At 37.7% G+C, this 15,815-nt stretch overlaps 1 protein-coding gene across 1 annotated transcript in view; it reads right to left on the bottom strand.

The window, feature by feature from the left end:
- Window positions 1–15,591, bottom strand: part of LOC134585890 (MAL-like protein) — a 31,253-nt gene extending 15,662 nt beyond the window's left edge. The window contains exon 1 of the mRNA XM_063441372.1: window positions 15,385–15,591. Within this exon, the coding sequence (XP_063297442.1) occupies window positions 15,385–15,492 (108 nt within the window). The 5' untranslated portion in view covers window positions 15,493–15,591. The remainder of the gene's footprint in view (window positions 1–15,384) is intronic.
- Window positions 15,592–15,815: the final 224 nt, after the last annotated feature.

Raw genomic sequence — 15,815 nt, forward strand, 5'->3', positions numbered from 1 at the left:
TGCAATGTATATCATTGCTGTTTTCAAGAAACTGCAATAATTACATTGCAGGACTAAGAGGCACTTCCTGCCTGCTAAGCGCCTTTTGGTCGCCTAATTGATGCTGGATGTCCTCAAGCTCTGCATGAGGACATCCAGCATCAGTAAAAATCTCAAATAGACGGTGCTCGCCACGAATGCGCCTTAGCACCCCTCATTGGGTGACATCGGAGGAGACGGGGTGTCAACCCAGCACCAAAGGAGATCGGTGCTGGAATTGGGTAAGTACATTAATTAATGGTTTATTAACCCTTACATTGCCAGGGGAGGAGGGTGAGGGAAGTAAAGTGCTAGGAATACAGATTTCTATTCATAGCACTATAATATGCCTTTAAATCTGTAAAACTGACATACAAAATTCTAGTTGCAGGTCAAACTAGACATGCCAAATCTTCCAAATCTTCCAACTCTTTCAACTATTTTTTCTCAACATTAGCAATTTCCTTCTCAATCTCTGGTTAATATATAAAACACAACATATGCAATCTGCTAACAGAAATGCAAGTTAAATTGACTCAAGATAAACTATTTAATTGTTGTCTTTACCACTTGTGTGATCATAGGCAGTTTTTGTGTTTATGTGCTGCTACAAAGCTTTTCATTTACCAATGGGAATTGAAATCAATATCACAAAGGGTAAAAAGGAAGGATATTTAAGCCTGTCGTAGCCTCCCATATCTTTCTTAATTATATTTTTCTCAACCAGCCTTAATATCACAAGAAAAAAAAATAAAAAATACAGTGAATAGGAAGCAAAATATAAGAGAGATGGTCAACCTAAATAACGGTTATGTGAGGGAAAAAGTATAGCGTACATTGGCGGTAAGAGACTCGAGGACCAATTGAGATATCAGAGAAAAAAATACAAAGTTTTCAGAGCAAGTTGCAAACTACACCTAAGGAGGCCAATTAATAAGGATTAATCCCCAACAACAGGCTTGGTTTCATTGTTGTCTGTCGCTGTTACCAAGCGACTGCTTCCCAACTGCAAAATGACCGTTATCGACTGGGAATTAAGGGGTTAACATTATTGTTAATGGTTTCCATAGAGTACAATTACCAACTTGTTTCCAGACTTGTCGCTGCTATCCCACAAAATGTTATGTTTGCCTCTGCCTGGTGTAAAGACACATTTTTAAATCAACAACTGCAAAGTTCCTACTACAGCCTATAGATCTATCTCACACAGAGAGCATAAATACCCAATAAATGCCCAGTATTACTAGATAGGGGCACAAAAAGTGGCCGTTGTCCCATTCTTCACTCTATGAGCACAGGGGTGAAGGTCAGTAAACAGTGAGCTGTCACTACCCTGGAACTTGGAAACCCAGGTTCAAACATTGGTCAGAATCAAGTAAGTATCTTTATGTCTGCTGACCTCAAATTGGGTATCTCTTGGACCCCAATAATGGGGCTGTTTAGGAAATTGGCATCTCTTGGGCCCAGTCTTAAGACACTTTAGGAGACTGGACCCAAAGTCAACAAAGTGATCAGGACTTAGGCAGAGGGGGAGTTTTTGGTATTGCTAGTTCAGGTATAAGCTTTTTACTTTTGACGCTGAATTACTACTGAAAAAGAACAATATAAAAACTTTACTGTGTTTTATAATTATATGAACAACTGTGTTATTAGAGAAACACAACAAGTTGCGAGGCACAGAAAGGCAGGTGTAACATTTTAACAAGGAGAAATGGGAGGGACAGAGAGGTAGATTTAAGTTGCAGAATTCTACATAACTTTAAAACAATATTCATATGACCTGTTGTTATCTGCTTGGAGACACACTGTAATTTTGGGATATTTATTTCCCTTTTTCCTTTTTAGATAGCATCAATAATGAAGTTTTATAATATTTTTTGGTCCACTAATAGGGGTGAAGCTAACGGCCAGCTGGTGCCATTAGATTGCCATGCTTAGCACAAAAATAATTTGAGTAACTTACCCTTCATTAGAGATGGGCAGTTTGGGTTTGGTTGGTGGGGGGAGGGGTTGGATGATGTCACATATTGATGCCATCCATTTGCAATGCAGTCCTGATAGTGTCCTTTTTATTGGCAATTCATTAATATTGTATATCTCTTGCCAGCTTCATAGAGATACCAAGTGTGTGAAAACATCAAACCCATCAAATATTAGCAACCTCTGAAAACACATTCAATTTCAGAAGAGTATGTGATTTAGCATCACATTACATGGATGGCATTTAACATTTCATTCTCTTGAAAGGTGTGCCCAACATTTCTAAGTTAATAGATCCTCTACAAGGTAAAAAAAAAAACATTCAAGAACATTATTGGGCGTTGAATACCTTGATTTCAACACATTTAACCTGTTTTTCTAATATTAATAATTCAACGCCTTGTGTATTCATCCTGGTGATGACCTTGTTACATTGCCAGTTCATCTTGTTCATTTCTTTTCTTTTAATTCATATGTAGGTGAAATGAAGTTTACAAAGCAACACAGAAGCATTCCTCAACTGTTCATACATGAACATAGAGCACTGATCATTTTGCTGCTCAAACAAGACAGGATTCTATTTTCCAGATAACTCAGATCTCTTTAACATTCTCCATTCATTAAAAGAAATTAGTTAAAATGGTAACTTGGCTCGTTTTAAAAACACTTAAAGGACCACTATAGCCACCCAGACCACTTCAGCTCAATGAAGTGGTCTGGGTGCCAGGTCCATCTAGGATTAACCCGTTCTGCTGTAAACATTGCAGTTTCAGAGAAACTGCTATGTTTACATATAGGTTAATCCAGCCTCTAGTGGCTGTCTCATTGATTTTCACAGTGAGAAGACGCCAGCGTCCATAGGAAAGCATTGAGAATGCTTTCCTATGGACTGACTGTATGCGCGCGCATTCTGCTGATGACGTCCGAAGGAGGAGGATAGTCCCCAGCGCCGAGGTAGCCCGGCGCTGGAAAAAGGTAAATGATTTAACCCCTTCCTCCCCCTACAGCCCAGCGGGAGGGGGGCCATAAGGGTGGGAGGGGACCTATTAATACTATAGTGCCAGGGAAACGAGTTTGTTTTCCTGGCACTATAGTGGTCCTTTAACAGGGTTATTCGCCAAAGTTAGAATTGTTGGGAATTCAGAGTGTATTCAAAGGGAATTTCAAGTTGTAGGCCAAAATAACACAATATCTGAACTAAGGTTCATATGAGTAGCTTTCTTGAATAAGTAGCTGTCTAGATAAAGTATGCAAGCTCAGTTTAGTCCTGTTTTAATTATATTATTAACACACGAAAATATAGACACGTATGGACACGTGCGTCAAAATCTAGATATCAAATATAAATTATAGTAAACATGTATATGAGGCATGAAGCTTCCTTTAACAATTAACTAAAGTAAAAAGGATAGCCCTTTGTAACAATGAGAATCAGTCATTCTAATATTTAGTGATAGACCTCTATATAGCAATAGAATCAGTCATTTGAAGTGCTTTCCTGTAAAATAACAGGATTGAGTTTTTATTGTTGTACATGTGTAATCTAGTGTAAAAATGTGACTCAAGATCCAATGGAGAAATGTCCGCGTGGGTTCAAACCCCACTCCTGGTACATGGTGTCCTCAAATGACACTGATGGTTTTAACCATCCCAAATATTATTGATCTCTTGGAAAATTTTCATTACTCGTATTCTACTCAACCCGTTTCAAATTCAGAAAAAAACTGCAAATGATATTTGCTGCAACTATTTGTCTAAATTGAACCAAAAAGGCTGTGCAATTCCTGAGATCTTTCCTGAGCAACTTCTCTTTGATTTTCTTCACAGGTCCATTAACTGAAAGTTTCCAACCAGCAAACTAAAATAGGAAAAGATCACCTACTCACAAGCTTGAAAACTTAAAGTGACTCTGCAGTGCCAGGAAAACAATCTGTTTTCCTGGCACTGCAGGTCCCCTCTCCCTCCCACCCCCCATCCCAGGTTCAGTGACTTACCTTTATCCAGCACCGATGTCCCTCGGCGCTTGTTCAGGGTCCGCCCACGCACCTCCCCCGCCTACATCATCCGGCGGGGAGGACCTAATGCGCATGCGCAGCAATGCTTTCAATGCTTTCCTATGGGGATTTCAGCGACGCTGGAGGTCCTCACATAGCGTGAGGACGTCCAACGACGCTATAGCACAGAAAATCCAATAGGCCGAAGTGGTCTGGGTGCCTGGAGTGTCCCTTTAAACTAAGTGACTCTATGACAAAGGTGTATTGACATTCACATTACTATTGTTTATTTTTGATGAATTAAAGGTAGGCAGACAATCTAATAGAGCAGCAGGAAATGCTAGCAGAATGCTTGGTTGTATAGGGAGAGGTATTAGCAGTAGAAAGAGGGAAGTGCTCATGCCATTGTACAGAACACTGGTGAGACCTCACTTGGAGTACTGTACACAGTACTGGAGACCGTATCTTCAGAAGGATATTGATACATTAGAGAGAGAGTTCAGAGAAGGGCTACTAAACTGGTTCATGGATTGCAGGATAAAACTTACCAGGAAAGGTTAAAGGATCTTAACATGTATAACTTGGAGGAAAGACGAGACGGCGGGATATGATAGAAACATTTAAATACATAAAGGGAATCAACACAGTAAAGGAGGAGACTATATTTAAAAGAAGAAAAACTACCACAACAATAGGACATAGTTTTAAATTAAAGGGGAAAGGGTTTAAAATAATATCAGAAATCATTGTTAGTAGGCAAGTATAGGCTTGTAATACCATAGCCGTATGCCTATAAGCATGTGTAGGATAGGCATAAGGCTATCTACTATAAGATAAGGCCAGGGATTAATGAAGGTATTTAGAAAATTGGGCAGACTAGATGGACCGAATGGTTCTTATCTGCCGTCACACTCTATGTTTCTATGTTTCTAATCAGTCATTGTTAGTAGGCAAGTATAGACTTGTAATCCCATAGGATCCAGGGATTGCTAGTATGTAGGTGTGACCTTGCACAAAAGTGGGTGTACTGGTGGTTCAAGTAAAACCTGAACTCAGATTCCTCAATGAAGGCATAAAAAACAATTATAGTTCCTGCAATTTTATTAATTCAAATGTACGAATTAACTTTAATATTATAGAGGGAGATACAATAAAGGAGAGACAAACAGCTGTGTGCATTTCACATCTCAGTGGTAATAGGCAGATTTAAGCAAAGATTAAAAAATTATATACATTAAAGATTTAGTTCAAACAAAGGCAAAAACTGCTAATGTAGAGGAGATACAGAAACACAGTTTCATGTCTCCTGTTCTCTGTATGTTCAGTCTTTGCTGACTGCCTGGTGCAAAGGACAGAGCTTAAGATGGCGATTGACAGGGAGCTAAAATGGAGGCACCCAGTTGCAGGATACAGGATTTCTACTATGACATTTATTTTTCACAGCCCGCAAATACATATTTATTAAATGTAGGGATGAGTAAACATAATATTAAAAAATCTGTGAAGGTTTGAGCAGAAATTTTAGAAGTTATGTATTCATCTCCCACTCCACGAATGGACTCACGCAATTGTTTTGTATATCCTGCCCATTATATGAAAGAAATATATTCACAAGTACATTGTGACATATATACATGCATATATGATAAATAAAATTTGTATTATGATTTTATAGAGTGTATATCATTTTTTTTACTGTTTCTTTAAGAAATAATTGTAATAGGATATTATGTGTATAGGCACAAACCTGTATGCATATATATTTTTTTTAAAGGTTAGGTTGTTAAAATTGAAATGTTTATACTTGAATTAAACTATAATGATTTTTTCCATATGGACGATTTGTTAAATTGCATTATGACTCCAACGGAAGGATGCTGCTATACATGCCCATTAGGGTGTGTATAAAAGACTATGACAGGCAGAAGTGGGCAGATCTGAAGAAGCCGTTAACATGGCGAAACGCATCATCACGATCGACCACGTACGAACGCACATTGGGAAGCTTGCAGTTTGGTAACTCCGCCCCCAGAAGTATTTGCTTGCAGCGCTTTTTGCTGCTCACATTTTCACTGTGAAGGATTTGAACTGGCACACTGCATGTATGAGGGGAAATGTGGAGAAAGTTACTATAATCATTTGTGCAATAAATCTGAGGATCGTTTTGTCTCTGCCGTTTTTATCCCAGGAGGGATTGTTATTGGGAGCTGTCATAGTTAGAGCAGGCTTTTTCTGCTCTACACTTGTGAGTGTACACTTTATATAATACTATTTTGCTTTCTGTGTTATAGATTAACACTATTATTGTTTTTTGGGTTTTTTCTCTCCTTTTTATGATACATGGAGAGGATCTACATATACATGTATAAGTGAGTGCTGTGTATATTTCATCACAGTTGTACACATAAGTGCACAATATATGTGTAAAAAGAATTTATGCACTTTATATATATATCACATGTTGCACAATATAGCACTTGTGGCACTTTAAATAATTATGTCTTAAAGGCACAGCACACCTATTTTTAGATGTTTTGTATTTTCTGTGTGTTGGTTTGAGCTATAACACTATCTAAGGTGCTGCTTCTTTTTAAAGTTTTTTTTTAAGATTTTCGTGTTTGTAGTATCTTAAAGACAAATAGTACTGGCGCCTATATTTTCACTTGTTTCTTTTTATTTTGGTATAACACAATACACTGATACAACAAAGTAGCAAAACTCACATAAATATATATATATATATATATATATATATATATATATATATATATATATATATATATATATATAAAGGACCACAAATAGCATTCACTACAATATATTTACTTAACAAATACTGAAAATTCATGAAAAATGAACGATATAAGAAACACTTTCTAATAAATAAATAAAATGCATTGTATAATCCATTACTGATAAAAAAAAAAATTGCCGTACAAAAGGAATGCAAGACTGACAGGATTCTCAGATTATTATTTTGGAAGCATATGCAACCCTGGGGCAGTTCTCAAAGAAGGATGGCGTCCGAAGACAGAAAAAAAAATATTTTCTGCTCACGGCACGTCAGTGGATAATGTCAGAGGAACCAGGTATCTGTCTAACTGCCCTGTAGTTAAACTTTAGCACTGTTTAATACATTTAAATAAAAACTACTGGCGGAATTCTTGTGTTGTCATTTGGGTGTGTGACTCAAGGTGTGTCTGCAAAAAAAGAGCTCAGATAAGCTGAGTTCAACAACAAATCTCTGTCAGGGAGCAAGTCGATGCTGAACATGTGCGTAAATATTTTGACAGATTTAGCGAAGGGAGGAGAATATATTTATACTGACAAAAAAGTGAGCAAGTGTACAAGTCACCGAGTTAATCACATGCTACAATAAAAGTGGTAAACCATTAACTAATTTGATGTAGTTTCGGATATAATTATGGAACTTAAATAGCTCACTAGAATAGTGACCATCTCATGAAGGTCTCATGTCTCGGACACCCATATCCCCCCCCCCCCCCCCAAAAAAATGAACATATAAATAAAATGCAGTTATATGTAATTTGCCCCACAAACATGAAAACTGGAGCAATAATCCAGTTCTTTCTAGACCCTCTATTTAAAAAAACAAAACAAAACTTAAACTTTTAATAGCGAGCGTGTCTAAGGAAAACGATCATTTTAATCTATATAAAATAAAAATCCACATCTCTAGTTTCAATGGAGAACACATAGGTGCCTAAAGGCAGCGTTTACTAGCAAATCCTGCTCTGTACACCCATCTACAGAATAAATACAAACGTCACATCAAATATTATTAATGCAACTCAGAGTATGCGAACGCTGGAAGTGACAGGGGGTTTAGAATACTGTGACAGGAAACAGATGTAATCAGTAAACAATAAGGATGATGTCAAAGTACTTTTGAAGGATTCATTTTGATTGCTGTGGTTTCACGTGTGTCCTGGGGAACTGATGTTTTTATTATTAAAGTTGTGAAAGCAGCTGTCAAACAATAACACTGGGTGTCAAAGCTAGGATAGGCGATAATTAAAACAACAAAGTGAAGAGAAATAAAACTGACATGACTGTCCGGACTATTTAGAACAAGGTTATTTTACCAATGAGCTTTAGCAATAATAGTGGTGGTAGTATTATTGTTTTTATTGTAAGATGATGTATGTCGGCATGCATTGGCTAGCCACCGATGTATGGTAAAATATATGGGAATAATTACATTTTAGCCAAAAGTTTGGAATAAAAGGTTAATTTGGCGTTTTCCCACCATTTCGTGGCCTGAAGTTGAACCAAACTTGTTAATTCTTAAAAATTCTCTTTTTATTCTATAAAGTTCAGCCATGTGTTACTGTGTGATTACATTTGGGAATTACACCATTCTATGCAAAACAAAATAAAAAATGTAATGCACACACTAAAAAAGGAGGAATACTTCCTGCAGGGTGCTCCAGAAAGGGAGGGCCAATCCCTGCAGACATCAAATGGAAGACGAAGAAATATCCATGCACATCTTAGGTTTCTTCTAAAAGGCAGTCGTTTTTTTATTTGAAACAAGGAAGTGGTATCAAGTAGGTCCAGACACTCAAGGTTTCTTCAAAAAGGCAGATTTATTGAAAACTGAATGTGCAATGTTTCGGCCTTCACAGAGCCTTTTGTCAAGCAGTCTCTTTGAAGAAACCTTCAGTGCCTGGACCTACTTTGTACCAATATCTACTAAATTGGGTTTAGCCAATCTGGCACCTGGTTTTCACTGTGAGAGTGTGGTATTCTTTATCTTTGAATTTAACACTGTCTCTTGATAAAGGCTCAGACTTGATAAAGGCTCAGAAAGGAGTCAAAACGTTGTCTCCACTTCCTTGTTTCAAATAAAAAAGACTGCCTTTTAGAAGACACCTCGAGTGTGCCTGGATATTTCTTTTTCGTCCAATTACACCATTCTAGTGATTCTGGAGTGTGCATTTTACTGTAATTAATAATAGTATTTCAATTTCTTTTTCATGTTGTCTTTTCATTCACATCTGTAATTCCTGCTTACATATTGCAGGACAACAGGCCATTTTCAAGAAAAGATAACATTGTATAAAAGTAAGATAAAAATAGATATATCAGAAACAAAACTTGTTAACAGAATTTTCTTTATTTTTTTTTTTAAGTATCTTAAAATAAATGTAGTGTTTCCATATAGCTACAATGAGTTGCCAAACCTATTTGTTTAGGAGGAGGGTTTGTTTCTTTTTATAACTGACCCTTTGCCATTTGCTTAAAAATATGACCACTTATGCTAACACATTTTTGTCACTTAGATAAGATTACAATAGGAGAATGGTTTGTACCTTGGCCTTCTGTACATGAACAAGTGCAAGTGTATGCAAACACTAAAAGATGGTATGAAATGTAAATCAAGAAAATTAACCAGGGACAATTGTGATTATATCCTATACTGGTCCGATTTCATTACTGGTTAACATTGTAGGCAATAGGGAATAAAATCACTTTAAATATTCTCATAAAGGGATACTATCCCTTTAAAAGAATATTTAGGAAAACAACTTTAGCCTTATGAAGCAGTTTTAGTGTATAGATCGTGCCCCTGCTGTCTCACTGCTCAGTTCTGTTATTTAAGAGTTAAATAAATTTTGTTTCTGTCCATGCAGCCCTAGCCACACCTCCCCTGGCTGTGACTCACTCAGCCTGCAAGAAACATTGGTTTAATCGGATCTTGGTTTATCATGATCAGTAAATTTAACTTAATTATACAGAGGAGGCTCCTGTGAAGTCTAGCAAGTTATTAGCAGGAGAAATTCTAAATTAAACACAATGTGCACTAAAGGAAGTTTAACCCCTTAAGGACACATCACATATGTGACATGTCATGATTCCCTTTTATTCCAGAAGTTTGGTCCTTAAGGGGTTAAACATTAGCTTGCTCTTTACAGGAAGAGTTAAGGAAGGCTTTATGACTTGAGCTATAGCTCCAAATCAGGGGTAGTAAACCTTATAATACCTACTGCCCACTTATGTATCTTTTTTGATAGTAAAATGTCCTTACCGCCCACCGGTGCCGCATAAACTCTATTTTTTAGCGCAAATGAAATTTTTTCTTTAGAAAGGATGTTTAAAAAAAAAAAAAAATAGGCACTTAAATATATCTTATTATTTCCACTTAATGCATGTTTATACATATATAATATATAATTGAATTTAACGAATATCCGTATCTCCATTGATGCAGCACCAACTAGCGAGGGAGCTGCTTAAATTGAAGAAAAAGAAAAGGGACACTTTAGTCACCCACACCACTTCAGCTCAATGAAGTGGTCTGGATGCAATGTCCTTCAGGTTTTAACCCTGCAAATGCAAACATAGCAGTTTCAGAGAAACTGCTCTGTTTACATTGCAGGGTTAAGCCAGCCTCTAGTGGCTGTCTTCCGGACAGCCACTAGAGGCGCATCTGCGACGCTGGAGGCATATTATGCCTCCATCGCCCAGAGCGTCCATAGGAAAGCATTGAAAAATGCTTTCCTATTGACAGCTTGAATGTGTGCGCGGCACTTGCCGCGCATGTGCATTCAGCTCCGCTGACCTCGGCAGAGAGAGCTGACGTCGGCGGGGGAGGAGAGGTCACCAGCGCCGAGGGAGCCCGGCGCTGGAATAAGGTAAGCTGCTGAAGGGGTTTTAGCCCCTTCAGCGCCACGGGAGGGGGACCCTGAGGGTTGGGGCACCCTCAGGGCACTATAGTGTCAGGAAAACCGCTTAGTTTTCCTGACACTATAGTGATCCTTTAAATTTGAGAATAATAAATAAAAACAATAATATTAAAAACATTTTTCCTTTTATTTTCCTTTTCCTTTCTTCTTCTCTTTTCAATTGTAGAAGGCTGAACTATGTATCCCACTTTATTATCAGCCAAAAATAAAACAGAAAAAAAGAATATCTATATATCAGGGGTCTCTTTTTCCTTTTTCTTTATTCGCTCCTCCAACTCTCCACAATTTCATTTTTTCTTTTATTTTATTTTAAGTAAACCAAGTAAACAGAAACAAACAGAACTTAGCTTGCCAAAGGAAAATAAAAGAACTTAGCTTAACAAAGAAAATAACAGAACTTAGCTTAACAAAGAAAATAACAGAACTTAGCTTGCCAAAGTTCAATATCATTCTTCTAACTGTTCCTGCTTTTACATCGAATGCATCAGCTCCCCTCCTCTTCTGGTGTGTTACATCATCACGCCACAGTTAGTACCGACCAGAGTGCAGTTGCGGGCACGATTCCTTTTAGCCATCCTGAGAGAGTTAGCAAACAGAGGCGATAACGCAATCTGTGTTGGGCATTATTGTGAGGTCTTTCACAATGGCTGGAGGGAGGTACGTGCCTGCATGGAGCATGTGGTTGTGCCGGAAAACCGAGGATCATGGATAAAACCAACTGCCGCCCATCATGAAAGCTTTAATCGTCCACTAGTGGATGTAGGGACCAGGTTGACAACCACCGTTTTAAATAAAGTGATTTAACTCCTAAATGGCAGAGAACTGAGAAGTGACACTGCAGGGGCATGATTTGTACAACAAAATAACTCCATTAAGCTAAAGTTGTTTTTGTAGCGGTACTTACCCTTTCCAGGGGCCGGCCGGGGCCCTCTGTTCGAGCCGCGCGCAGTCGTGCTGCTGCACGAGCCGTGCGCGGCTCATCCGACGGCTGGAACAGGAAGGCGGGCAGTGACCGCGAGAAGCGGTCACGTGTCCCGCCTGACTCTAAGAGCGCGCCGCGGGTCTCGGGCGCGCTCTTAAAGGGACAGTGGGAGCCTAAATTGGAAAAGGCCTCCCATTGGTCCCTGTCATGCCACACTCCCCAGACACTTACCTTTTGGGGGCGTGGATGTGACAAGGACCAATCAAAATAGATGTTTAGGTATTTATACTCACCTTTTTTCCTTAGTTCCTTGCCCTAGCGTGGTTTCTGTTTCAGTTCCCTTTAGCGCTTGTTGTGTTCAGTTGTGTTCCTTCGTATTGACCTTGGCTTTGTTTCTGACTACGTTATCTCGTATCTATTCTGTTTGCCGGTTTGCTGTTTACTGTGTACCAGACCCCGGCTAGTCCTAGTTTACGCTGTCTCTTTGTGCCCTAGACCTTGGATCGCTCCTGACTCTGTACTCCTCTCATATACGTCGAGTCCGGCCATTCTAAGGTCCGGTAGACGTATCTCCCCTCTGTGTTGTCTTTTGTTGAGTTGAATTCTGCATGTTGGGGTATATTTTCGTTACAGTTTTACTGTTTATGGTATTCCTATAATTAGGACAAGATATAAACATTAAAGGGACACTATAGTCACCAGAACAACTACAGCTAATTGTATTTGTTCTGGTGAGTAAAATCATTACCTTCAAGCTTTTTGCTGTAAGCACTGTCTTTTCAGAGAAAATGCACTGTTTACACTATAGCCTAGTGATAACTTCACTGGCCACTCCTCAGATAGCTGTTAGAGATCCTTCCTGGGTCATTTTTGCCTAAAATGCATCAAAACATTCAGTATCTCCTCCCTCTGCATGCAGACACTGAACTTTCCTCATAGAGATTCATTGATTAAATTCATCTCTATGAGGAGATGTTGATTTTCCAGGGCTGTGTTTGAATTGTGCTGGCTCTGCCCCTGATCTGCCTCTTTGTCAGTCTCAGCCAATCCTATGGGGAAGCATTGTGATTGGATCAGGCTACCACTTCTGCTGATGTCAGCAGGCAGTGGGCAGGTCTAAAGGAAACAGGCACAAAGCCAGCAGCTTCAGACTTGAATACAAGTAAGATGTACTATATTTAAGGAGGCATGAGGGGACCAGGATGGCTAGATGGTGGTTTTGACCCTATAGGGTGAGGAATACATGTTTGTGTTCCTGATCCTATAGTGCTCCTTTAACCCCTTAAAGACCAAACTTCTGGAATAAAAGGGGATCATGACATGTCACACATGTCCTGTGTCCTTAAGGGGTTAATGGATTAATCACCAGAACTTGACTTCACTTGACATCTCCTAATGTTTAAGACTTCAAACAGTTCAATGGATAATTCTCTGTGATCAGTTCAATGCAGGTAAAATATACCCGCCATAAAAAAATTAGTACTCCTAGATAATAACATTTCAATGATACATTATGACAGACAAATTACTAAAATGTGCATAGGTAAAATATTATTTTAATCTAAAGATGATCTTGCTACATATTCTTTTTTTGTGGATTTCAAGTTCAGTTTAAATTTTAAAAAAAAAAATGTCCCTAGCTTGACAATTGTCATACTCATATAGCTAAGGAATTAACATTCATAGTATTAAAGTTACACCCAGACTCAGTTAGTAGACACCACAATGAATGATAATGTATTACTTACACCCAAAAGTGCAGCAATACTTATAGTTTAAGTAATAATTTCACATTATAACATGTAAGTACCATTTATAATGCTATTTAATTAATTGAATATATTTTATTGAATACTTATCTAAATAGTAATAGAATTATTTAATTTAGCTTCTAATTGATGTCTCTTCAGATTATATTCTTGTTAAAGGACCACTAACGGAATCCAGACCACTTCATCTCAACCAACTTGTCTGGGTGCAGTGGTCCTGTAGTTTTAACCCTTCACTCTAAAACATTGTCATTTTGTAGAAACAGCAATGTTTACATTGCAGGATTAAATGCAACTCTAGTGGTTGTCCTCCTGTGTTCTGAAGCAGCTCCCGCTACTCCTGTAACATAATACACACCTTCTCTTCGACCCTAGTATAGCATAGACATACAGAAACAATAAATAATATTTTTTTATTTTCTTTCAAGTGCTGTTGGGGCATAACAAAGCTTCTACTTTTTCTCTATAGAAAACCATTTTTTCTATAAACCATCAAAGGAAGGTAAAGGGCCAGAGGTGAGGGAAGAGACAATCAGTCATAATTAGTTGTATGTTTAATGAGTGTGTAGGGCATGGTCTTAGGAATATAAGACATGAGGTCCTCTTGGGGATGGAGATTGATTAGTATTTAGGATTAGGGGAATTAGGCTAGTGTGGGATGTTTTCATATGAAAAAAATATGGTATTGGCCATGAGGTTTGGCCTAATATTTGTAATTCTGTGGTCAACTTCCAAGGTTTAACTGTGTAGTAGCCACAAAAATGGAGGGGGGGGAAGAAGAGCTTTCATTAAGAAAATGTGGTACACACTCAGAGCGTGAACCTTAGATCACATGTTTTTTTATAAGCAAAATGGTTCATCATTGGGGGAAAAGTTGTAAGAAGCAATCTTAGTGCTAGTGTAGCACTGCTATAGCTTGTTTTGTGTTTGTGTATAGTAGGAATGAAGGGAGTTTTGTTTTTGTTGTTTTGTTGGACTTAATAGCGAAGTCTTTAAGATTTTTCAGAAGAAAGCATTAAACATAAATATCTCACAGCCTGTGTGGGTTAAATGTATGCCAACATGTGGTTTCACACAAAAACCTACAGTTCATAAAACCATCAAAGAAAATCATCAAAAAATATACAGAAATAATTTTACAAAAACTAAGCTATACATTTCAGATAGTATTGCATAGCCTATCTGAACCATCAATGGGGTCAAAGATATTTGAAAAGCTATCTGATATATATCAGATAAATGTATCCACTACAAACCTACTGCATTTAGGTTTATACCAGTCAATTCTACATCATATCATATTCTAAAATAAAAGAAATTACAGAGATATGTGGTTGATAGAGAGGATTATAGGCTAAATTAGCTGAATTGGAAAAATCCCCCCCCAAATTCCAGCAATATTTTCAATTCAGCTATTATGATCTAACAATTTATATAAACCTTTAATTAATTTGAATTTGAATACACACTTAAGTGGATACCTCCTTAAAATATAATCACTCAAATACCGAGTGGTAGTAATTGAATATCAGAATGAAAGATTAAGCCTAAAATAGCCAGATTGTGACTATAGCTAAGGTAGAGAATTTTCCAACCTTTTATGAAATTTGTAAATTTGGTTTACAATTCACAAAAACTTTGCTCATAGTGAACAAAGTGCAGCTAATTTAAGAAAATCATATAAGGGATTTACCTAACTAGGCGTGTAAATAAAAAATATGTCGAACTTTAATCCTCACCCATATTAATCAATTTGCCTTTATTTTTCCAGATGAATCAATTCTTTCAGGCGCAAATTAAAATGATTTTAGATCAGATAATTTGGTTCATTTATGCACAAACCAAGATTTTGCACGTCTATCATAAATGTCTGTTAAATAAAAATAAATTAAAGGTATCTGTCATTTGAAACTTCCTTTTCGACATACTTTTTCCATTCTTGGAAAAGAACATCGTAGATAGACCAACGAAGAAACAAATCAGAAACTTACCAGTTCTGGTAAAATAAAAGCGTATGGGAATGTTCTAAAGACAGAAAGTCCATAAGGAATATCAGACACTTCAGTGCTGGCAGGTATCTGAATACCATGGGATGCCATGTTTCCTTGGAGCAAATATTTCTTCCAGTCCAGTCAGCCGCTGTGTAACACCTGCTCTGGTTATATCTGTGTGACTTCTCTAATCTGTAAAGTTTAAAATCTTATTCTGCTTATAGACACACCTACAGACTACAGAGACGTGCACGAAAAACCTGTTTGTTCTTTGGCAATGCCTCTAGATACAGGGGAGAAGTTGATTTATGCCCAATGTGTCAGGCTATTGATGATTATGAAACACACGCACTTTGAAATGATATTCTAGTGACTGACTATTCCCTTACGCAAATATTCATGAACTGATCCTTTGAGAAAAGGCTGCTTCA

This window comes from Pelobates fuscus, chromosome 2, assembly GCF_036172605.1.
Source record: "Pelobates fuscus isolate aPelFus1 chromosome 2, aPelFus1.pri, whole genome shotgun sequence".
NCBI lineage: Eukaryota > Metazoa > Chordata > Amphibia > Anura > Pelobatidae > Pelobates > Pelobates fuscus.